We start from the raw sequence: 25,963 nt of genomic DNA, 5'->3' as shown, positions 1-25,963 counted from the left end.
TGGAATCAGCACACAGAGAATAGCAATGCAACTGGCTATTCAACGTTCGACTATTTGGAGAGTGTTGCGAGAACACCAACTGTATCCTTACCATCTGTAACGGCCTTGTCACCAGCAGATTACCCTACATGAGTAATGTTCTGCCAATAGTTTTGCAGAAGTGTGATACAACTCCTCACTTTCCTGCCTTAGTGATATTCACAGATGAAGCACAGTTTGCACGATACGGAATCCAAAACTTTCACAATCAGCATGTATGGACTGAGGAAAACCCACATGCAACTGTGGCAGGTTGTGAGACAATACGAAACATGCCAGGAATTTGGCATTGTCTTTGCAAGTCCATGAGACGTCGATGTGAGGCCTGTATTCAGGCAGAAGTGGACATTTTGAACAATTACTATAAGGTGATGTGAACAGTTAAGTGTCATAGACAGACCTTCAAAACTCGGAAACCAAGCATTTCCGGAACTATGTTGATATAAAATATTTTGAGGATCTCATTCCTGAAGTTATGCCGTGTATTTTTGAGACACCCCGTATACACACTACTGGGTTCAGGTGGATGAACATAAAAGGTTTCAGCACAGTGAGACAGGTGCACTGGTCTTACTGTAATGAAACCTGCTATTATTACTCACCTGAACCCAGTAGTGTGTATATAAAATTCTTTATTTATTGATGTTTATTGTAACTGGCACACATGAGTGTCATATTAATCTCCTTCTAGGTTGCATTTTAGTCAATGCCTGGCCATTATGTTATTAAAACATTTCAAAATGTTTTAAAATAGTTATTGAATTATAATATATATATATATTATAATTTAATAATAATTTATATTTAAATATATATGTGAAAAAAAAATTAACTAACATATGTATACTTTAGAAATGAATTTAAAGTATAAGAATAGATAAAAAAGAGGGGGAAAAGAAAAAGGCAGAGGGGAAAAAACAAAGTAGATTTAAACTGAGGATGAAGAAAACTGATTCATTTAACGCTACCACATTTTTTTTTAGGAGCAATATCTGCACTGCTCAGAAAACTTCATATCTGTCTGCACAATTACCCCCCCCCCCTCCCACGTCCTTTTCATTCTCTACCACTGTCAGTGTAGTGCCACAGAGTTGATACGTTACTCTGGGGTTACTGCTTCCCATATGTAGTACTTTACAATTGTCAACATTATCGCCTATGAGAGTGTCCACATCTTACTACTGTGGTTTTACCATAGCAAGAAAAAAAAAAGGGAGAAGAGGGGGTAAAAGTTTTTGGAAGCCACTAAGGCAAACGTTTTTATTATTCTTTTTAACTTTCAACAGTGAGTGAAAATAATAATAAAAACTCTTTTGATGACGTTTTTCTGTTATACAGCTCTTGACTGGCAAAATCAGAGCGGATGTGGAATGGACACAGTAGTGTATACACTATGTCCATTTTCGTACACTGCCAAATTGTCCTGCGAATGCTTCGCCGCCAACTTAAAATACGTCAGTACTAGCAACGCCACTGTCTACTAGAGCGGTTTAGTAACGAAAAGAAATGTACATATCATAGAAAAAAAAACACCGAACTATTTCCAATTTAAGTTGAGAGTGTCATCCAAATACCGAAGTATTTAACTATTTCATTCAAATTTTTCTTTCATGAGACATCATTCCGAATTACGGATGTACCTATTCTTTCTAACATATTACCATTAATATATTACCAACTTTAAACCAACTACTCACATTAAAACCACTAGAAATACCATATATTGTTTCATACCGCTATTAGCAACCATAAGAGACACCTGATTTGTTTATCACAGTTCCGCATATATTTGATGCTTTTAAATTATATTACATGTATTATAACAATGGTCACGCAAAAATTCATATTGAAATTTTATTAGAATTATTTAATTATAAATATAACATATATATATGTTTTGAGATTTAAATGAAGAAACATTGATAACCCGGAACTGTAAAATGTATCACCATGAGCACGAAACTGGTGATGTGCAGTGCAACTTCGGTGTTCAGGTGTATTAATTTGTTCTTAAAAGTAGTCGAGGAGTTATTTCCTAATGTGCTGAGTCCTGCTAAATAACAACTTTATTGTCGGTATTATTTGAAATCTGCTTAAAAAGAAGGCTGCTTATAGTTTTAAACGTAGAAAATTTGTCTTTTTTGTTGTGATGTAACCCAGCCTTGATGCAGACATGCTGAACATCCGGGATCCTGGTTCGTCTCCCTCAATGTTAAGTCGGTAAAATGGCGGTGCAGTGTGACGGCGGAGGAAAAGACGAACCGAAAATACAGTTCGCAGCACGAGAAGGAGTTTACAAATTAATGACACCTTCAGAGTATTCCAGACCTAATCGAGTGGGATTTAACACTCAGGCTAATACACCTGTCAAAGTCTCTTTTGTAAGCTTACCCGATTCCTCCGGAAATGGTGATCACATTTGTTTCAATGTGGGACGAGAGCTCTATGTTCATATGTATAAAGGTGTTAAAAAGGTAAGATTTGTTTTCAGAATTGAACTGTCTGATGCAGACTGCCTGTAAGCCAGGTATCAAACTTGGGTGCCTGGTACGTATACCCTGTATTCGCATGTATCATATATTTAGTTTAGTCATAAGCTGTAATATCTTAATATATACAATAATTGTTCAGCATTGCAACGTATTCATGTTTACATTTTGAACTGATAAAATTTCAAAAACTTAAAATCTTTCAAGTTAGTTTATCTAGGTATTAATGGTAATTATCATTCATGAAAGTTACTCAGGTACGTGTTTTATTTTGAGTCCAAAAGTTAGTGCACAAATTTGGTTACTTCAGGCAGTATTTCAGAACAAGACAGTGAATTGTTATGCGTTTTGTGAATATCTGTTTCAGTATACTGAAGCATGTTTTATCTGGATATAGATGTCTTTAGCACCTAAGTGGCTAGGGGTCGGCAACCTTTTAGGGTAGGTGTGCCGGATTCATCATTGCAGGGCGTCTTGTGCCGGTGGTTAATTTATGAAACTGGGTTCACCGAGTAAAGAATGATTTGTCTACTGTAATATTGTAAAAATAAGTACACATAGTGAGTGGGGATTGAAATGCATTTAGAGGATCTGCAATTTGAAATTAAATTGGAACACTGCCGCTGGTCTATCTGTTGGAATCAATGGAAATGATTTACTGACGATTAAATGACGAAATCGTCTAGTGAAGCCACATCAGAGAATTTCGTACTGCCTTTGAGAGATAAATATCGTAGGTTCCTGACACCTGCAAATGCCATATCATATCGTTCATTGCAAGGAGGCTAGAAAATTTCTTTTCAAGATGTTATGGTATAAAAACTCCATTTTTTTAAATGCGATTTATTTTTTATAAATCATTTTCACAGCATTTTTTATTTATTTTTTTTGTTTATGATCTACTAAACTCAGGATGGTAGAGAATGAAAAGGACCTTGGGGTAATTGTGCAGTTAGATATGAAGTTTTCTGAACAGTGCAGATAGGAAGGGAGGAGGGGGTTATGCTGTTAATCAAGAAAAACATAAAATCAAAGGAAGTGCACCAAGTTGACATAAATGGACAATGCAATGTTGAGTCAGTTTGGTGTGGCATAAGCACTGGGAAAGCAAAAATAAGAGTAGGAGTGTGTTACAGGCCTAATGAATACAAAGAACAATTGTACAGAGAAATGGACTAGTAAATCAGAATGTCTTATAATGGGGGATTTTAACTTCTCAGATATTGACTGGAACTTGTGGGTTGGTCACTGGCACACTAGCAAGACTTTTGTGGATTTATTGGATGATTGTTTTCTACAGCAGTATGTTCGAGAGGCAACCAGAGAGAGAGAGGGTAATACTCTTGATCTGATTATCAGCAGTGATAATTTGTTTATTAAGAATTTGCAGATAAAGAAACCACTAGGTGGCAGTGATCATATTTACTGATGTGGGATTTACTTAAAGATATAATTACCATCAGGGGTAAAGGAAAGGGTTTTTGCTTCCGTAAAGGTGAGTGCAGTTGTCTTAGACAGTTTTTAAATTCTGTACAGTGGGACCAACTGATGATGTTACCAACAGCAAATTCTAAGTGTGAAGCATTCAAGGAATTACTAGACTTTTCATACCTATTAAGCAATATTTGTTCAATGTTTAGGCCTAAATGGTTCTCAAATGAACTAATGAGACTTGTGGTAGAGAAGAAAAATGCATGGGCTGCATATAAATTATCAGGCGACACAGAAGCCTATGGCAGATATAACCTAGTCTGTAATCAAGTCACAAAGGAGATTAGGCAAGCAAAGGCAGATTATGAGAAATCTTTGGCAAAGGATGCTAAGAAAAACAGCAAGGATTTCTTTACTTATATACACTCTAAAAGGAAAGGGATGGATCGGATTGGTCCACTTGATATGTATGGTTCGACTGTTGATGATCCTGCTCATATACAAACAAACTGAATGAGTATTTTGCATCTACATTTACACAGGAGTTATTAGAAAATGAAAATGCCAGAAGTTTATCAAATTTAACAGGGTGCTTGATGATTTTGTAATAACTCAGGGCAAAGTGGAGGAGAAATTGTTGAAGTTAAACACGAAAGGCACCTGGGGTGGATGGGATCTATCCAGTTATTAAAGGTGGCAGCAAAGGAACTAAGCAAACCCTTAGCCATAATTATGAGAACATCCTTGGACTCAGGGGAAGTCCCCATGGATTGGAGATGTGCAAATGTACCCCAATTCACAAAGGGGGATCGAAGGGTGACACGAGTAATTACAGACCAGTTAATGTAACTTCTATTCTGGATAAGATAATGGAGTCATTGGTTAAAGATGTATTGCAGGATCATCTAGACAAGACTGTGGCAATAATTCAGACACACCATGGGTTTGTTAAGGGAAAGCTTGTCTGACAAATTTGATTGGATACTATGATGTGGTTACAAAGGAACTGGATGGAAAAAATTATTTTGATATCATATACTTCGATTTCAGGAAAGCCTTTGACACTGTTGCGCATAGAAGACTACTGTACAAATTGGAGAAGAATGATATTAAGGGTAAGTTGCTACAAAGGTTAAAAGGGTGGTTGAGTGGGAGAAGACAGAGTGGTAATCAATGGGTGCTGCTCTTCGTGGATTAATGTTATTAGTGGAGTGCCACAGGGTTCGGTGTTGGGTCCACTGTTTTGTATATTTATCAATGATATTGATGAAGGCTAGTTTATATATCAGGCTAGTTTCGAAGTTTGCAGATGATTCAAAGGTTAGCAGGGTTAGTAATGGCAGTGTGCTACTGCAACAGGATCAAAAAATTTGAGCAGATGGGCTGAGAAGTGGCAACTGAAGTTTAACATTGACAAATGCGAAGTACTGCATATGGGTAAAAGTAACCCCAGAGGAATGTCCCAACTGTACATTCCTCTGGGGTTACACCTGGTGAACTTTTCATTTTGTTTCCATTTAAAATGATAAACTGAAGCAAATTAAGGCTTCTGATAACATTTCAGCCGTAATTGTCATGTTCACCAAAACTGTTGTATAAAGGTTGTGTGATGCTACATTTAGAGTGGTAAAAAATGAAAAAGACCTGGGAGCAATTGAGTAGTCAGATATGAAGTTTTCTGAGCAATGCAGACAGGCTGTTAGAGCAGGTCATGGGGTTTTGTCAATGATATACAGGAATTTTGCTAATAGGGAAAAAGGAGGTGATTATCCCTTTGTATAAGGCAATGGTTAGGCCACGCCTTGTGTATTGCGTACAGGTCTGTAGGTCTCATTTTAGGAAGGATGTAGATTTGCTTCAACGTGTACAGGGAAGAGTAACAAATTGGTGAGGGGAATGAAGGGATCCTCTTACCAAGAGAGGCTTAAGTTCTGCAAATTGTAGGGGCTGAGACTAGGCACCTGCGAGGTGATCTGATTGAGGTGTATGAGGCCTTGAATGGGTTGAGTATGCTGAATTCTGATGGGATTCTATCACTTGCTCAGATTACGAACCTAAGGGGGCATAAATTCAAATTGAGGAAAGACAGTTGTAGAAGAGATGTGGAGAAATTTGCTTTTATCCAGTGGGTGATTGATTGCTGGAACAAACTTCCATATATTGTAAAAGTTGATAGCTTAAATAAATTCAAAGCTGAACTAGACAAACATTTGAAGCGAATGGATGGGTAAAATGGGAAGTTTTTTTTTTTTTTTTTTTGCTGATGCTGTTATAAATTTGCTTTCTTGCATCATATGCCTCTACTAATGCTAAACCATACAGATTTTTATTTTTCAAATATACACTGGTGTTCAAAGAAAGTGCATTAACCATTGAAATTGTAATTGTCGTTTGAATAATGTAAGTATATAGTAATATTTCTTACAGATTGCATCAGATAAGATTGATATGTGTAGGTGATGACATAATATTGCATCAGCTATTACTTTCAGCTATATAAGCATGCTCTGCAAGAGTTGGTCATTCCTTGCTTGTGTGAGGATGGTGAGTTACGTGCAGTTGACACCATGAAGAAAGAGTGCTATTGTTGCTTTACACGAGGAAGGATGTTCTTCCCGTCATATTGCTTATAGAGTGTCTTTTAATCAGTTGACAGTGAGTAGATTTCTTTCCAAACTCAAGAATACTGGTTCTGCTGATAGGAAAAAGGAACCGGATGCAAACAAGTCTCTACGCCAAAACAGGACCGCGTTTTGAAGCGTTTATGCCTTAAAACCGTAAAGCTTCTTTGTCTTAGCTGAAAAGAGAATGGGAAGAAAATACAGGAATGGTAGCAAGTGCAGTAACTCAGAAGACACCTCTTCAAAAATGGACTTTGTAACCCGTCGTCCTAAGAAGCCCCTCCTCACACAAAAAATGAAAATGGCCCCAATTAATTTGGTGTAAGGAGGATGTAAAATGGACCCCCGATCATTGGAAGTTAGTTATTTTCTCGGATGATAAATTCAATCTGCATGGCTCTGATGGGAGACAAACAATTCGCCATAGACATGGTGAAGAATACCATCCAGACTGTATGGTGTCTACAGTGAAATTTCCTACCAGCCAAAATGATATGGAAATGCATTTCATATCGCGGAGTAGGTCACCTGCAGTTTATAAAAGGTTCTGTAAATGCCAATGGATACCGGCTATATTGGAAGGCAAATTGCTGCCAACCATTAGAGACCATTTGAACCTGCCAAGTAACTGCATCTTTCAGGACAACTCTGCTCCTTGTTATCAGGCGAAAAGTGTAAGTAGACACTTCTGTAGTTACTTTAGCTTCATTTCTGCATTAGAGGTTCGACAGTAATGTGGTACATTTGTTACAGGTGAAAAAGTGGTTGGAAGAATGGTCCACTACAAGTCTTCTCTGGCCAGGAAACAGAGAACTGTTGGCATCATGTGGAATCTGCCGTTGTCTGAATTATGGCATCATGTGGAATCTGCAGTTGTCTGAATTATGGCATCATGTGGGATCTGCAGTTGTCTGAATTTGGAATTATGGCATCATGTGGAATCTGTAGTTGTCTGAAAGAAACCAAAGATCCTTTGTGAACTTCAGGAAGCCATAATTCGTGTTTGGAACCACGAACTATCAGTTGATTATCTTCAGAAATTGTCCTTGTCAATGCTTCGACGGTGTGCTGATGTCATCAGAGCCAGATGTGGTCTAACTACATATTAGTTTGCATCTGGTGAACTTTTCATTTTTTTTTCCCATTTAAAATGATAAACAGAAGCAAATTGAGGGCTTCTGATAACATTTCAGCTGTAATTGTTGTGTTTACCAAAACTGTTGTATAAAGCTTGCAAATGCTCATTTTGGAATATTTTGAGAGCACCTGTCAAATATTACTTAGCTTTGCCTTAACTATTAATAAATATCTTTTGTTTATATTTCTATTTGTGATGCCAGTCATTAATGTAACATACCATCCTGAAAAAGGGTTAGAAATTCCTGGATGATGCACTTTCTTTGAACACCAGTATATTGAAGCCATCAAAGTAAATATATAGGAAAAAGGGTAGTCCAGGTTAATTTGTTGAAATCTAATGAAAGATTTTAAAAACAGCTATGATTTATTATACTCTGTTGCCTAATGAGTGGTTAAACATGGTATTTGATTTTCTGGAAGTTGTTGTTATGAAAACTGAAACCTTCAATGTATTCATTTTCTCTTCATTTCAGAAATCAGTTGAGGATGTAATATATAAATATACTGCTATATAATGATTTTGTAAAGTTGTATTTAACTGTTTTGGATAGCCTGTATAGACTAATAGAATCCTTTCCCATCTGTTCCGAGGTGCCATTTGCCCCAAGTTCATGTTTATGGATGATAATGCCACACCCCATCACACTGCAGCTGTTGATATGCTTTTGGAAAATGAGGACATTGTTCGTATGGATTGGCCATTGTTCGTGTAGTTGATTGCTGGAACAAACTTTCATCAGTCGTTGTAGAGGTTTATAACTTAAATAGATTCAAGTCAGAACTAGACAAACATTTAGAGCGAGTGGATTGGTGAAATTAGGAGGTTTTTTTTTGGCTGATGCTATATAAGCATGCTTTCTTGCATCATGTGCCTATACTAATACCAAAAAGAATCATCAAATTTTATTATTAAACAGTGGTGCTGATTTAAAATAAAAGCAAGTAAACAAGAGCCAAGTTATTGGGTTAATCCTGCATGAAGTATTCAGTGTAATTTTCTTCTTTCAATCACTTCATTAATGTCCCAGGTGTGCTTATAGTGACTGAATTTCTGCAGTGAAATTGGACATAAAAAAGATACTTTAGTATTATTATTATTAGAAGTAGTGGCTAATGATGCAAGAAAGGAAACTTATACCGCATTGAGCCAAAAAAAAAATTTTCCAAATCACCTGTCTGACTCCTCTTATTATTTGTCTAATTCCTCTTGAAATCTATTGGAACTACCTACTTCCACAGCGCCAGATAGCAGCTTCTTCCAACAATCAACCATATGCTTTGCCAAAAACAAATTTCTGCACATTTCCTGCAGTCATCCTTTCTCAGTTTAAATTTATGCCCCCTCATGTATCTATGCAAGAGGAAGGATGCCATTAACATTCTTATTCAATCTATTTGTTTAAAGCTTTAAATGCCTCAATCAGATCTCCTTGCAGGTGCTAGCACAGTTTGCAGAACTGAAGCCTTCCTTCGTAAGGGTAACCTTACAGCGTCCTCCCTAAACTCTCATTGCTCTTCTTCTGTACCCATTCCAATAGATCCACATCCTTCCTGAATAAGGCTTCCAGACCTATATGCAATACTTAAGGTGTTGCCTGATCTTTGCATTTTTATTATCTACAAGTACACTAGTAATGCACTACAAGAGCCAAAGCTCATCTGTGCTTTATTGTCATTGTAGTGGAAAATATTACTTTTCGATCCTTGGCCACACTCTCCTGTCTGATAAGTCAGACGTAGAAGGGCATGTTACTGCTCCTGCCCTGTGGAGGCGGATCTCTATTATCTAAACTTTAACCCTCTTTTTTTTTTTTTTTTTTTTTAACTTTTAACTTAAAGCATTTGAACTCAAAATCATCATGAACTCAATGCATTTACACTTCATTGAGACAATTTGTTTCTAAAAAAAAACAAACTTTCAACTCTATATAAAACTCAGAATATTATAAAATTTTAAATATACAAAAATATTTATAGAATTTTATAAATTTTTGTATATTTAAAATTTTATACTTTTTATATATTTTTTGTATATCATAAAACTTGCAACATAATACTGTCAAGTTTAAGGACTATAAAGTTTAAAAGCTCATAAACTTCTAAAATATAAACTTGCTATTTATGTTTATACATATTTACAATTACCCACCCTTCCTTCTCAAGTGAATGACACTCACGAAGTCAAGCAAGGCAGTATATTTCTCTTTACTTTGAAAAAGCTTATGGCAGCTATATCAGTCTGTGCCAAGCATTCCTACAAATTCTCTTTGTATATCATCATACTTTGGACAATATTTCATAATGTGCTCCATATCCTTGCTGCACCCACATCTACATAATTCATCAGACTACTCCAAGCTCTACCAATCCTTTTCTAAGCCTATTCCCTGTCATCAGCAGGGACACAAACATGCCAAGACTAGGCCAGTGATGTAACTTCATCTTATTAACTGTGTCAACTCCAAGAATTAACTCGTGAGTGACATGGCCCAACTCAGAACTGTCCCACCTTTGTTGCCATATGCCACATTATTCAACTTGTAACCTCTTGTTTTCTTCTGTTTTAAATCTAACCTACTATACTGTCTTGTCATATCTATACAAGACTTCATACCCATAATTTCAATACATAAGTTTTTCTTAGTGGCTTACTCTAAAGATTTCTTGACAGTTACTAAATCAATAGGTTCTTTGCCTGCAACAACTTGCAGGGCATCGTTTGAGACTGTTCTACAGGCCCGCGTCACTTGGAGAAGGGCAAATCTCTGCTCAGAAAGGAGATTGCTTTGAACATGGCTATTGTTCACTCTATAAACCCATTCCCTGCAAGCATATACCATGATTGGTATACAAACACATTTCTATAGAAGCTCAAGGGATTTTCCCTTGATCTCCCAATTGACTCGCACTGCTTTTTTCAACTTCATATAAACTGATCTCATTTTATCCTTTATATACTGGGTGTGAGGCAAGAATGTCAATCTTTCATCTACAATAACCCCCAGGTATCTGACCAAGGGATATATGTTATGGGGCTATTAAACAGCATCACTGTTGGGTGTCTACTTTCGCTCAGCTTACCTCTTAACATTACCATATGGGTGTTGCTGTGTGTGAGATGAAGTCAGTGGTGGACCTTTGTCAGTCATCTTTGTCAATGGTGGAGATTAGGTCCGCTGTAACAAGTTTAATCTCATCGCCTCTCTCTCTCTCTCTCTCTTCTGAAGAGGAGCAGTGGGACCCCACCCTTTCCATTAAGGCCGTAACCACACTATTTTTGTGGCAATTGGCCTGAGCTGTTTTCAAGTGTGTGTATTGGCCCCGACACAGGTTTTCTGTAAACCTTAGTTTTTCAAGTGTCGGCCTTCTCTGTATACACACACACACGTCTAGGAATGGAAGGACCCCCGCTCAACCTCCAAAGTAAACCGAATATAAGGCGAATCGCTATTCAACCAATTGAGTATTTCTATTTGTGTCATCTTTGTATCACTGTGAACGTGTCATCAACGTATTTCTTCCATGCACGTAATGGGGGAATAGCGGACATAGTAACATGCAGTTACCCCCAGAGCACATTGAGAGGTGTTTAAGAGGTATGAACAACAGTCACAGGGATGCTTTTACACCTGTTTCCACTGCATGCATCCCCTACTATCCAGGCATTTCGGAACCCATTCCCGTATCTTCCATTCATGTAAGATACGCTGTGTGCAGGTTGGAGGCTGTATACAGTAGTGTCCACAACTAAAGATCCTATTGCGGGTAATGACACGAGTGGGGTCATATGAAATTGAGCGTCCTGATTGTGGGGGGGTGTTATGTGGGGGAAACGAAATGCAGACTGTGGGATCGCCCTGGGGGAACACAATAGAGCCCTTAAGACTGCAAATTACGGATTTTCGGTTGTAGTGGAACATGCCTGGGAAACTGGGCATGTCATTATAGCTAAAGAAGCCATGATCGTGGATGAGGCACATGGCTTTTGGAACCGAAAATGGCTGGAGAGTTTCAGAATATGTTTGTCCGAGTGCTACAGTCTTAATAGGGATAAGGGCTGTCGCATTTATCCACTCTTTGAAGCCCTTATCCTATGAACAGATGAACAGTTTATGGCCCGTTCAGTTTCCTGTTCCAATGCACAAGAAGCGAACCGTGCGCAGACACCATAGTACATGTCGCAGATCTGCCGGGACATATGTGGTACCTATAGATTGTCGGTCATCCTGCAACCACTATAGCTGATGAAGGTGACTGCTGCTGCTGAAAGCTCGTGTTAGTGGTTCTAGTGATATAAACAACTTTTATCACTTTTTATTTTATTGTATTTTATTCTTGTTATACAACATTTATTTTATTATTTTAATATACAGTTATGTAATCAGTATGCATGTATTTTATTTTATATTATCATAATAATGACATTTTATATATTCGAGTCAGTGTTATTTAGTAGCATTACAGATGAATTACTGGGTTAAAATTATTTAAAGAATTTGAAGAACAACAGCTGATAGTCGACGTTGTGGTTTAAAACTGGGTGAAGAAGACAATTTGTCTACATTATGAAGCTTTCTTTTGACAAAATTTTAATTTTTGCAGCATTCATGTTGCAATCCTTTCCAAAAGAAAAATCATGTGAAAAAAAGTTTACAACCAATTGATTTATCAATGGCAGACTACCTGAAAGACCTAACAAAGGTAGACATAAAACCAGGCCAGAAGCTGTGCCCATCATGCCAAAAAGAGTCTAATAGCTGAAAAGCAGCAACAGGAACATCAACTTCATCTGGATCAGACCATGATGACAAAATGCATGTGACTGAAATCTTGAACACAAGTTTGATGGCTATTGGTATTTCTCCTCTGAAATTTCAGCAGATGGCTAAGAGAGACTCACCAGGCTATGCCAAAAGGAAGGCAAGTCAAGTACAAGATGTAATTGCCAGTAAAATTGCATCTATTGGTGGCTTGGATCCAAATGACATCATGGAGCCAAGTGCAAGTCATTGTGTGGAAATTGCTTAGATTACAATGAGCTGCTGAAAGAATTGAAAGAAAAGTTGATGGTATCAAGTCATTCAGAAAAACTAACTAGAGCTGGTGTTAACACCAGCTCTAGTTAGTTGGTCCATAAAGTAAACAATGGAAGATTTTAGTGTCTCAGAAAGAATGGTCAAGAAAGCTAGAAAACTTAATACAGAAGAAGGAATCATGGCCATACCTGGAAAAAAGCACTAGCCATGACAAGTCACCATGTGATGGAATTAATAGAACAATAAAACGATTGGCAGCATGTGCAAGTCTCCAACGCCCAATTGAAAACCAAATCCTGACACCAAGAAACATGTTTGAATTTTGTGACAAGCATGTGACTGGAATAAAATTCTGTTTTGTTTCTAAAGAGGAAATTGAGCAAGTAAGGCCATTCATTTCAAGTGAAAAGATTCATAGAAGGTCATACTGCTGGAACAAGAGAAAATCATCACTTTATTCGTATTGATGCAAGACAGATTCGTGTTTGCAGAGTATCAAATGACACGCCATCATCATTTGCAGCTCATGTAGATCAGACTAGTGAAACAAATATTCAGTATGTGCCAATTGTTAATTTACAACCTGGCCAATACGTTGCTTTGTATTTATGACAATAATTGGTGGATTGGAAATATTTGTGAAATTTCATTTGAAGAACATGATGTATTGGTAAATTTCATGCATCCTCATGGAGCAACTTGCTCATTTCACTGGCCTGCTAGACAAGATGTCTGCTGGATTCCTGAACAACAAATTATTGCCAGTCTTCTAGCTCCAAAAACAACAACAATATAGCTTGCCTGAAGTAGTAATATCAACCATTAATGAAACATTCCAGTCCATTAAAAAGCAGTGATTCAATATCTTCACCCTATTTAGGACTCTATTTAAAAGTTACAGCTGTCAGTTACAAGCTCCGCAAAAACGATAAGTGTTTGCCTTTTATTTACATGATTGTTGTTTTATATTGTACTTAATACGTAGTCATATAGTTATAGTTACGCTGGTTATTTTTTATTTTAATTTAGATAAAGAGTTTTTGTGGATTTTACTTACGATAGGTAAAACCGTTATTTTTGTTCGATTTTTGTAGCCATTGTTTTTGTATATAGGGAATTCAAAGTTTTTGTAGGGAATTCAAATTTTTTAATTGAGGTAGCTAGGTAGCTCTAACGCATAATTATATAGTAATACGCTTCATTGTTTCTATTTCATAGTTTCTATTCAAATACTACTGACATTTAATTTATTGATTTTATTAATTTAAACTACCATGCCCCGAACTAGAGCAGCAAAGCAACGGGCACAAAGTGGCAGGAGTGTTGTGACTCGGGGTAGAACTGAGGGGGGCGATTCTCCAACGCGTCACAGCCTAAAAAAAATGTGCAACTTGTGAAATGTTTGCCGAACTCTCTGGAACGGAACATGATATTGCCATGGGGGATGTCTTTGTGTGTGCGCGATGTAAGGAGTGTAAGGAAATCAGGCGACAACTCAGCGTTGTTGTGGGCCTATATGAGAGTTTGAAGGACAGGGTGGATGCCCTCGAAGGAAATAAATTGAGGGGCCCATCAAGCTCTCAGCTGCCCACATCAACGCCAGAGCTTGCACTTGGTCATCGCGCAACACAGCGGCAAACCCCAAGGCAGAATGCGCTGGTCCCACAGGAACTATTAGTTGTTGGTGACTCTATTGTCAGGGAAACGGGGAACATGCTATGTAAAAAGGATAGGTGGAACAGGACCAGGGTATGTCTGCCAGGGGCAAAGGTTGATGACGTTGTAGAGCGGATATCATCTTTCAAGGGCACAAAAGGTGATATAGTTGTACACGTTGGCACTAATGATATTAAGAGTAGGAGACCGGCAGAATTACTCAACAAGTACAGGTCACTGTTGAAAAAAAGCCGAGAATTAGAGTTGCATTTGAAAGTGTCTGCAATTCTGCCCAGACACGATAGGAGGGAGTATATGATGAGAGCCTTGTCGATCAATTCGGCCCTGGAAAGATTGTGCAAGGCTCAAGGGGTAGAATTTTTTTCAGCCTGGACTGTACTTGTTAACAGGAGAGACTGCTTCTACAGGGATGGGATACACTTAAATAGAAAGGGTGCAAGAATATTTGCTGATGCTATCGAGGCAGTGTTAGGTGGGTCGGAAAACTGCTAGCTTGGGGGGATACAAAGACTAATAGTTTAACAGTAACCGCAGGCAGAGGTGAAGGTGATTCTTGCACAACTTCTATTAGAATAAGAAGCGACCTGGAGCGAGGGGTGTTGGGGGTTTCAGGGACGGATGGCAGTCATCCTGGAATAGTTGGGTATATGGGATGTGTTAGGGTAACAAGGAATAGGCATAGGAGCATGTATGCTTGCATGTATACCAATGCTAGAAGTATAGTAAATAAATTTGATGAATTTGAAGTGTTGGTCAAGACATCAAAGGCGGATATTGTTGGGACGTGGTGTCACAAAGATATAAGGAATGCAGAACTGGAATTTGGGGAGTACAATGTGTACAGAAAGGATAGACAGGACAGAAAGGGAGGAGGTGTTATGCTGTTAATTAAGAAAAACATAAAATCAAAAGAAGTGCATCCAGTTGATATAGATGGACAGTGCACTGTTGAGTCAGTTTGGTGTGACATAAGCACTGCGAAAGCAAAAATAAGAGTAGGAGTGTGTTATAGGCCTAATGACTCGAATGAGTACAATGAACAATTGTACAGAGAAATAGAGTGGGTCAGTAAATCAGAATGTCTTATAATGGGGGATTTTAACTTCCCAGATATTGACTGGAACTTGTGGGTTGGTCACTCACACACTAGTCAGACTTTTGTGGATTTATTGGATGATTGTTTTCTGCAGCAGCATGTTCGAGAGGCAACCAGAGAAAGTAATACTCTTGATCTGGTTATCAGCAGTGATCATTCGTGTATTAAGAATTTGCAGATAAAGGAACCACTAGGTGGCAGTGATCACAGTGTGCTGAAGTGGGATTTACTTAAAGAGGTAACTACCGTCAGGGGTAAAGGAAAGGGTTTTTGCTTCCGTAAAGGGGAGTACAGTGGTCTCAGACAGTTTTTAAATTCTGTACAGTGGGATCAACTGACGATGTTACAAACAGTAAATTCTAAGTGGGAAGCATTCAAGGAATTAATCGTGGAAGCTACTAGACTTTTCATACCGATGAAGAAATATTGTTCAAGGTTTAGGCCTAAATGGTTATCAAATGAACTAATGAGACTCGTGTCAGAGAAGAAAAATGCATGGGATGCATATAAATTATCAGGCGACGCAGAAGCCTGTAGCAGATATAAGCTAGTCTGTAATCAGGTCACAAAGGAGGTTCGGCAGGCAAAGGCGGATTACGAGAAATCTTTGGCAAAAGATGCTAAGAAAAACAGCAAGGATTTCTTTACTTATATAAACTCTAAAAGGAAGGGGCTGAATATGATTGGTCCACTTGACATCGATGGTTCGACTGTTGATGATCCTGCTCAGATAGCAAACAAACTGAATGAGTATTTTGCATCTACATTCACACGTGAGGAATTATTACAGTTTGAAAATGGAAGAAGGTTATCAAATTGTAGCAGTGTGCTTAATGATTTTGTAATAACTGAGAGCAAAGTGGAGGAGAAATTGTTGAAGTTAAACATAAGAAAGGCACCTGGGGTGGATGAGATCTATCCAGTTATATTAAAGGAGGCGGCAAAGCAACTAAGCAAACCCTTAGCCATAATTATGAAAGCATCCTTGGATTCAGGGGAGGTTCCCACGGACTGGAGATGTGCAAATGTATTCCCAATTCACAAAGGAGGTTCGAAGGGTGACACGAGTAATTACAGACCAGTTAGTTTAACTTCTGTTCCGGGTAAAATAATGGAGTCACTGGTTAAAGATGCATTGCAGGATCATCTAGACAAGACTGCAGCAATAATTCAGACACAGCATGGGTTTGTTAAGGGAAAGTCTTGTCTGACAAATTTGATTGGTTATTATGATGTGGTCACAAAGGAACTGGATGCAAAAAATAATTTTGATATCATATACTTGGATTTCAGGAAAGCTTTTGACACTGTTGCGCATGGAAGACTACTGTACAAATTGGAGCAGAATGGTATTAAGGGTAAGTTGCTACAATGGATAAAAGGATGGTTAAGTGGGAGAAGACAGAGGGTGGTAATCAATGGGTGCTGCTCTTCGTGGACTAATGTTATTAGTGGAGTCCCACAGGGTTCGGTGTTGGGTCCACTGTTGTTTTGTATATTTATCAATGATATTGATGAAGGTATATCAGGCTTAATGTCGAAGTTTGCAGATGACACGAAGGTTGGCAGGGTTGTTAATGACAGTAATGGCAGTGTGCTACTGCAACAGGATCTAGATAATTTGGGCAGATGGGCTAAGAAGTGGCAACTGAAGTTTAACCTTGACAAATGCAAAGTACTGCATATGGGTAGAAGTAACCCCAGAGAAACGTACCAACTGTGTGGTACTACACTTAAGGTGGTAGAAAATGAAAAAGACCTGGGAGTAATTGTGCAGTCAGATATGAAGTTTTCTGAGCAATGTAGACAGGCTGCTAGGGCAGGTCATGGGGTTTTGTCAATGATATATAGGAATTTTGCTAGCAGGGAAAAGGAGGTGATTGTCCCTCTGTATAAGGCCATGGTCAGGCCACGCCTTGAGTACTGCGTACAGGTCTGGAGGCCTCATTTTAGGAAGGATGTAGATTTGCTTGAGCGTGTACAGAGAAGAGCAACACGATTGGTGAGGGGAATGAAGGGATCCTCTTACCAAGAGAGGCTTAAGTTCTGCAAATTGCAGTGGCTGGAGACTAGGCACCTGCGCGGTGATCTGATTGAGGTCTATAAGGCCTTGAATGGGTTGAGCACGCTGAATTCTGATGGGATCCTTCCACTTGTTCAGATTACCAACCTACGGGGACATAAGTTCAAATTAAGAAAGGATAGATGTAGAATAGATGTGCGGAAATTTGCCTTTAGCCAGCGGGTGGTTAATTGCTGGAACAAACTTCCATCTGTCGTTGTGGAAGTTGATAGGTTAAATAAATTTAAGGAGGAACTGGACAGGCATTTGGAGGGTATGGTGTGATGATTTTTTTTTTTTTTTTTTGGCTGATGCTGCATAAGCTCCTACACTTGCTTTCTTGCATCAAGTGCCACTACTACTACTACTACTACCCTCACTTGCTTATTTCAAATTGTATTGTGTTTTAAATAAATTTTGTTGCAGTTATAACTTCTTTCAAGCTTAGAAACCAATAGAACATCTTTATGCTTGGAATCCTGAATAAAGACCACTTTTCAGGCTTGCACTAAAGAAGCCCATGCAATTTCTTTTCTTGCCATTTGCACCCCCATTGTAAAAAAAAAATACAGATCTTTTTGTGCATTGGCAATATATCCTTTCTCCTTAAACCAAAGGGCAGAGTAATTGCAGGAAATTTCACTCTTGTAAAAGCAGTAGTTCTGTCCTTATTGAGATATGAAACTTCACCATCAAATAAGTATGCAAATATTATGTGGAAAATATAAAATGTTTAAGACCATTTTTTAGGCCTTAAGTAGCAAGACACAAAACTGAAAAACCATGATTCTTGTTGCTTAAACCTGCTCTTTCCAGTGGTGGTAAAAATGAGAGAATTGAAGGTGTCCCACATTAAGATATTTGCCCCTAAAGATAAGTCAGATTTTGACTTTCAAATTAAGTATCTTTGAAGGAATATATCTCAGCCAGCAAACAAGTATAAGAGCTCATATTTAGTTAAGCTGAATTCATGCAGATGTTAAATGGAATGGAATGGCCAAAGAAACCTTATACCAAAGGTTTTTATTTCAAAGTTGACTTTCAAAAGTCTTGCTTAAATTTCTGGTGCGAGTTTTAAACTGCATTGTAAAAAATGTGAAGGTTTTTGATGCCTGTACCCCAAAAGTTTTGCACTCTCTGGCAAAAGTTAACTAGGTATACTAAAGTATACTAGGTAGTGCTCTAAAATACCTGGTTAACTAGGTATTTCAGAGCACTACCTCTCAATGTTGTGTAACAGTAACACTTAAAATTTTGAAAATGTTTTGTGATTTGCTCTGTGAAACACAAGTGATCTGCACAAAAAAGGTGCTGGTGCCTCAAGCTCAGTGGTGTATTTGGGCAGGAACTCACCGGAATGATGTTCCACTACTTTTTTCTAATTGTCATAATAGAAAATCATTAAAAATTTATACACCTAATATTATGAAACAATTGCATAATCAAAGGGGAGGAAGAAATATCTATTTTACCCATTGCTACTAAAAATATATATTAATAGTAATCTTTGAAATTAATAGATTTCTTTAAAAATTTATTCAAAAACAAAAATATCAATTTTGCAATGTGAAACTTATAAACGTTTCTTGAGTACAATGTGTTAGATAAAGAGATCCAACGAAAGAGATATACTGTGATGCGTGCAAACCCTGCATTTTGATTCGCCATGAGCTGAATGCTAGAACTGGTTGTTCTATGAACTGTGAGTCTGAAATCTGATTCAGTTACTGTACAGTCTGTGGCGTTATCATATAGTTTTCTGGAGAACGAGCGTTCCGGTACTATTTTTTTACGGTGAGTGTTCGGTACTATTTTTTTTTAGCAATACACCTCTGCTCAAGCCTACTATATTTTGAACTGAATTTTTGCACAACTTCTTTGGAAACCTATTTAAACATCTACACCAAGTTTCAACAAAATTGAAGATGGTTGAGCAGGGATCATCCTCAAAATTAGGCCACTTGATGTGGAATCACCCTACAGTCATTTTTGTGATCTACATTATCTTTTGTTGCTGTTAATCAGTTTTATTTTTTAGCTATCTCATAAGTTTTAAAAATTTGCATTAATGTAATGCAATTGATAAGCTGTTGCAGAGAAGGTAACAAGATTAGTCAGGGTATAAGCGTATGCTGACCAGTAGAGACTTGGGTTTTTTATATTTCATCACCTGTGAGAAGACCTGATTTAAGTATTTAAGGCCTTAATGCAGAAGTTTCTAAACCTTTTTTCGGTTCATGGTGCCCTTAGTGTCTCAGTAATTTTTTCACGGTGCTCCTAGGCCAAAAGAAATACCTAAAAGTTCTGTTTATTAAGTAGTTAGGTCCAAACAATTTAATAAGTAATGTTAAAACTGTGATAATGTTGAAACTGTGAATGACCTTGAGCTAGTAGTTTGCGGGTTGTCTGACAGATGTCGGTATCACTGTGTTTCCCTCAAATTTAAAATATCCCATGGCACCCCTGTGTGTTCGCTGCAGCACACAGTTTGGGAACTGCTGCCTTAATGGATTGAGTAAACTAAATGCTGATAGTATCCTTACCCTTTCTTGAATGACACACACAAAAGGGAAATTAATTTGAATTGGAAAAGTATGGATGCTGCTTAGGTGTGTAGAAATTTGCATTCACCCAGAGAGTAGCTGACTGTAAACAAGTTTCTGTATATTGTTGTGGAAGTTGGTAATTTTAACAAGTTTAAAGAAGGATTAGATAAATTAATAGAAGGGACTGACAAATGAGTGGATATTTTCTTTCTTTTTTTTTTTTTTTTGTTCATATTGTAATATTGTAAGTTAGCCTTCATGCATCATTTTGCCATTACTAATGCTACATACTAGTATAGAAACTATGTGGTGTGATATAGTTGGAAGCAAAGATATGAGAGTGGGAGTAATCTACAGATAAAGTCTGAAAATAAGTGTGAATGTCTTAATGGTTATTTCAATTGCTCCTAATTGATTGGAGCAAGTGGGAGGGAAACTCACCATGGGGAAAAATTTTTTTTAAATCCTAGATGATTGCTATTTGTATCAGCATACTAGGGAAAGTATTGTTGCAAGAATATTCTAGACCTGATCATCACCAGTGAACCAGATGACATCACAGGACTGACGTACAGAAGCCATTGGCAGGGAGTGATCATGGGGTTTTACGGTGGATAATGAGGGGAGAGGTAGCAGTTGTTAAGGGCAAAAGAATGGGTTTTAATTTCAGAAAGGAAATTATGGCACCGGTCAGCCGGGGTAACAGCACACAGCAAATACATCAGAATTATGATATACCTTTTAAAGTTATGGGACTGAAGCCTTTGTATATTACTAAGAAAAATATAGCATGAGGAGTATGCTGAGTTGGATGAAGATGTAAGTGGCCAGTCTAATAGAGCAAAAAAAAAAAAAAAAAAATGCCACAGTACAGTCAGAGAGCAGTGAAAAGATAGACTATACTGACACCTACAGTATTGACAAGTTAATCTGTAGTAGTACCTCAGAAAGATTAGGTTTTCAAAGGCAGATTATAAGAAATTGCTGGCTAAGAGAGCAGAAAATGGGAATAAGGAGTTTTTCACATGTTTCTTTTACATTAACATTTTTTGCCAGCGAGTCGTTGTTGGAACAAGTTGACCTCGTGGGTAGTTGAGGCTGAAAATTGAATAAATTCAAATGTCAATTGGATAGTTACCTGTGTAAGGGAAGTTATTTTTATTTATTTTTTTTTTTGCCAGTAAAGCAAAAGCCTGTGGCTTCCTTGCTCTAGGCAAGAGAAAGAATCCCATCAGCATTGAGCTTGCTCAACCCATTCAGGCCTTATATCAATCAGATCACCTCGCATGTGTCTGGTCTTCAGACACTGCAATTCGCAAAATTTAAGCCTTTCTTCGTAAGAACAACCGTTTGTTCCATTCACTAATCATGTTGCCCTTCTCGGTATTTGCCCTAGCAGCTCTACATCTTTCCTAAAATAAGGCCTACAGACCTGCATGCAGTACTCAAGGTGTGGCCCTGACTATTGCCTTATACAAGGGGATAATCACCTCCTTATCCCTGCTAGAAAAATTCCTGTATATCATTGGCAAGACACCACGAGCTAATCTTGCAGGACTGTCTGCACTGCTCTGAAAACTTCATATCTGACTGCACAATTTGTGCGAGGTTCTTAAGAAAAAGGTCCTTTTCATTCTCTACCACCCTGAATGTAGTACACAGTTGATACATTACTCTGGGGTTACTGCTACTCGTATGCAGTACTTTACATTTGTGAATGTTAAACTTCAGTTGCCGCCTCTTAGCCCATTTGCCCAGCTTTTCTAGATCCTGTTGCAGTAGCCTAATGTCATTACGGTCATTAACAACCCTGCCAACCTTCATATCGTCAGCAAACTTGGACATTAAGCCTGATATGCCTTCATCAGTATCATTGATAAATACAGAAAACAACAATACTATAGAACTTTCAGTGTAAATACACAAACCTTTGTTCGTTATAACATAGCGTGAACAGCATCGATTTAATTGTCTCATATTGTGACTATCTTCACGAGTTACCATGTATTGCACTACTTAAATAAATAACGCTTCACCAATGGAGAAGACTATTTATTGTTACTTATTCTCAGTGGATACCACCACCCAGACAGCACCGTTTCAAGGCATGTTGGTCTTTCATCGGTGGGTGGGTAGGTACCCTGGTGTTGCAGTCATGCCACCACAGTTATGAAGTATAACTCCTCAATATGAGAGATGCGAAAAGATGTACATAGTAATATTACTAATAAGAAATAAATGCACAAGGCATAATATACTAAGAACTTGCAATTTATTATAGAACTTTTAGTGTAAATACACAATTCTTATTAGTAATATTACTTGTAATCCTGAAGACATTTTTAATACAGATGAAACAGGGTTTTACTACAGGGCTACCCCAGACCATTGCATGATTTTTAAAAATTCCTTTGTGTCTTCAGGAGAGAAGATCAAGGTCAGGATTACAGTTCTTTTTATATGCAACATGACAGGAATAACCAAGATGAAGCCATTAGTTATAGGCAAGAGTAAATCACCTAGATGTTTTAAAGGAGTAAATCAGCTGCCTGTTGAATATGCCAACGCTTGGTTGACAGCTTCTTTATTTGAAGATTATCTTTGTAAATGAGATTTGCAATTGGATAAGAAAAACAAAAAAATTGCATTGATTTTAGATAACTGCCCAGCTCATCCAAAGTTGACTTTCAAAAACATTGAATTAGTTTTTCTACCTTCGAATACCACATAATTGATTCAACCTCTCGACCAGGGAACAATAAAAACCTTTTATAGATCGAATATGAGGCCAAGAATCATCCAGTCTATAGATGAAGGTTTGGAAACATCATCTGATATTGGAAAGCAGATAACTGTTCTAGATGCACTTCATGTAACAATGAGTGTCTGGAATGAAGTTTTTGAAACCTGCATTAGCAACTATTTTACTGTGTGGATTAATTATTTAGATGGTCAAGTAAGTCACAATACTGATCACGTTGGAAAGCTTGAAGACATGGGTGAGCAGGAGGTTAATGATTGGGTGGACTTAGATGATGATCTACAAGTTACTACAGCTTTAACAGGTGACGAAATTGCCCAGTTTGTTACTGATAATTTTGCCGAGGAGGAAGAAAATGAAAATAAACCCGAATTCCAGTTACAAAACGACAAACTCGTGAAGCTATAGCCATCCTGAGGAGAGCGTTGGAAGAAACTGGTGCAAGTGATTGTGAAAATATTGTTATACAATATTGAAAAATCTACAAATAGACTTTGTAGTGATAATTTAAAGCAATCGGCATTAAGCGACTGTTTTAAACTATAATCACATTACAGTGTTATGTTTAATATGTATATTAAACATAACACTTTGCTATGTATGTAAATATAAATTTCTTTTTATTTTGCTAACCCATGGATAATATTCATCCATTTTTCACATATCATTTAATTGGTAATAAACTTGTCTTGACGATAAATAAGCTCATACACCAACTATTAATTGAAATAGCTCTTTACTGTGACTAGAATTTACAAATTAAAATAACATATTTACAATAAAATTTAATGTATAAAATAAAACTGCTGTGATACACTATATAAGAATTAAAACTAATAAAATCAGCTAAAATAAACTGGATTAAAAGCGATAAAGCCTGTAGCTTTCGGAAGCATCAGCTTCCTTCCTCAACAGTGATATAACAGAATATCCTTCCTCAACAGAATACGTTATTTTAATTTGTAAATTCTAGTCACAGTAAAGAGCTATTTCAATTAATGATGGTGTATGAGCTTATTTATCGTCAAGACATGAATTTACCCAACCTAAGAGGCCTTTTTCCAGGATATTGGTAATAAACTGTTGGTAATAAGGTGTAAATTTGCAACTTCATTTTTATAACCTCTGGATAACATTTGTCGATTTTTGCTTATTAGAATCAAAATTCAATTTGCAAAGTGACTACTATAACCGGCGCTTACTGTATATGTTATCAAAATTATTTTTGCATAGGGTTCCTTAGTGACCACATTGTAGTATCCAATCAAATTGGTCAGACAAGACTTCCCATTAACAAATCCGTTCCATGTACTATGTACTATAACTTCCGTTTTGTCTAGATGATCCTGCAATGCTTTAACCAGTGACTCCATTATTTTTCCCTGGACAGAAGTTAAAACTGAGGTCTCTAACTACTTGTCACCCTTTGATCCCCCTTTGTGAATTGGGGATATATTTGCACATCTCCAGGCAATAGGAACCTCCCCTGATTCCAGAGATGATCTCATAATAATGGCTAAGGATTTGCTTACTCCTTTAATTTAACAGGATAAATCCCATCCACCCCAGTCACTTTTCTTATTTTAACTTCAACAGTTTCTCCTCCACTTTGCTCTCAGTTATAATAAAATCATTTAGCTCTCTGTTAGAGTTTGATTATTTGCTGTTGGTTTGTTTTCTTTGCCGGAGACTTATAATCTGCCTTAGCTTGCCTAACCTCCTTTGTGATTGGATCAGATTAGTTTATATCTACTGTCAGTTTCTGTATCATTTGATAATTTATATGCATCCCATTCATTTTTCTTCTCTGCCAAGGTTTTTTATCAGTTCATCCACTTATGTCTTAGCCTTGAATAGTATATCTTAGTTGGTATAAAAAGCCTATTAGCTTCTACCATTACACTCCTCAGTGCTTTTCATTTAGAATTTCTCTTTGTAACTTCATCAGTTAGTCCCACTGCATAGAATTTAAAAAAAATTCAGAGATGACTGATAGTTTTTAAATTCTGTGCAGAATTTATGAAATTCTTCCTTTGCAAAAGCCCTTATCTTTACCCTTGATGTAACTACATCTTGCAGTAAATCCTACATACCACATTTGATCACTGCCATGTATTGGTTCTTTTATTGGTTCTCTCACATGCTGATGTAAAAAACAGTCATCCAATAAATCCACAGTCTTACTACTGTGAGTGACCAACTTACAAGGTCTAGTTAATATCTGGTAAGTTAATCTCCCATTATAAGACATAATTTACTGACTCACTCTTTGTCTGTACAGTTGTTCATTATGTTCATCACAGTCATTAGGCCTCTAGCATACTCTCCCTCTCTTGTTGTTTTTTTCAGTGCTCATGTCACGCCAAACTCACTTGTCATTGCACTAGCTGCCCATGCCAACTGGATTCACTGTCTTAAATTTTGTGACCTTAACTAAGAGCATAACCTTTCCTTTACCCTTTCCTGTCCTGTCTGTACACTGCTTGATATTCAAATTCTGAAACTCTTATATCTGACATGTTTGCATTTGATGACTTGACTAGTTAGTTATTTTGGTTTTTAGGAGCATTAGCAACTAAGGCCATATTGCTCTGGGAATATGTGGTGGTCATTCCCTGACCTTTCCGCATCCTCCGTATTTGGTGGTGACGGACTCGAACCCCGGTCTAATCAAGAAGTGTGTGCTACGCACTGCTGCTCCTTCCCACCTGGCTACGGAGGTGCAACTTGACTAGTAGTAGTAGTGGCATGTGACACAAGAAAGCAAGTGTATGAGCTTATGCAGCATCAGCCAAAAAAAAAAAAAAAAAATCACACCATCCCCTCCAAATGCCTGTTCAGTTCCTCCTTAAATTTATTCTACCTATCAACTTCCACAATGACATGGGAGTTTGTTCCAGCAATTAACCACCCGCTGGCTAAAGGCAAATTTCCGCACATCTGTTATACATCTGTCTTTTTCTTAATTTGAATTTATGCCCCCTTATGTTCGTAATCTGAACAAGTGGAAAGATCCCATCAGAATTCAGCGTGCTCAACCCATTCAAGGCCTTATACACCTCAAT

General features: G+C 37.5%; 1 protein-coding gene across 2 annotated transcripts in view; it reads left to right on the top strand.

Moving 5' to 3' along the window:
* The first annotated feature begins 2,002 nt into the window (after positions 1–2,002).
* Positions 2,003–25,963, top strand: part of LOC150088369 (WD repeat-containing protein 20) — a 329,684-nt gene continuing 305,723 nt past the window's right edge. For both annotated transcript variants that reach the window (XM_090370747.1, XM_090370746.1), the window contains exon 1: positions 2,003–2,513. In XM_090370747.1, the coding sequence (XP_090226873.1) occupies positions 2,265–2,513 (249 nt within the window). In that variant the 5' untranslated portion in view covers positions 2,003–2,264. The remainder of the gene's footprint in view (positions 2,514–25,963) is intronic.

This window comes from Mastigoproctus giganteus, chromosome 3, assembly GCF_048544385.1.
Source record: "Mastigoproctus giganteus isolate SK-2022 chromosome 3, ASM4854438v1, whole genome shotgun sequence".
NCBI lineage: Eukaryota > Metazoa > Arthropoda > Arachnida > Uropygi > Thelyphonidae > Mastigoproctus > Mastigoproctus giganteus.
The sequence above is the reverse complement of the archived record's forward strand: the minus strand, read 5'-3'. Positions and strand labels throughout refer to the sequence as shown.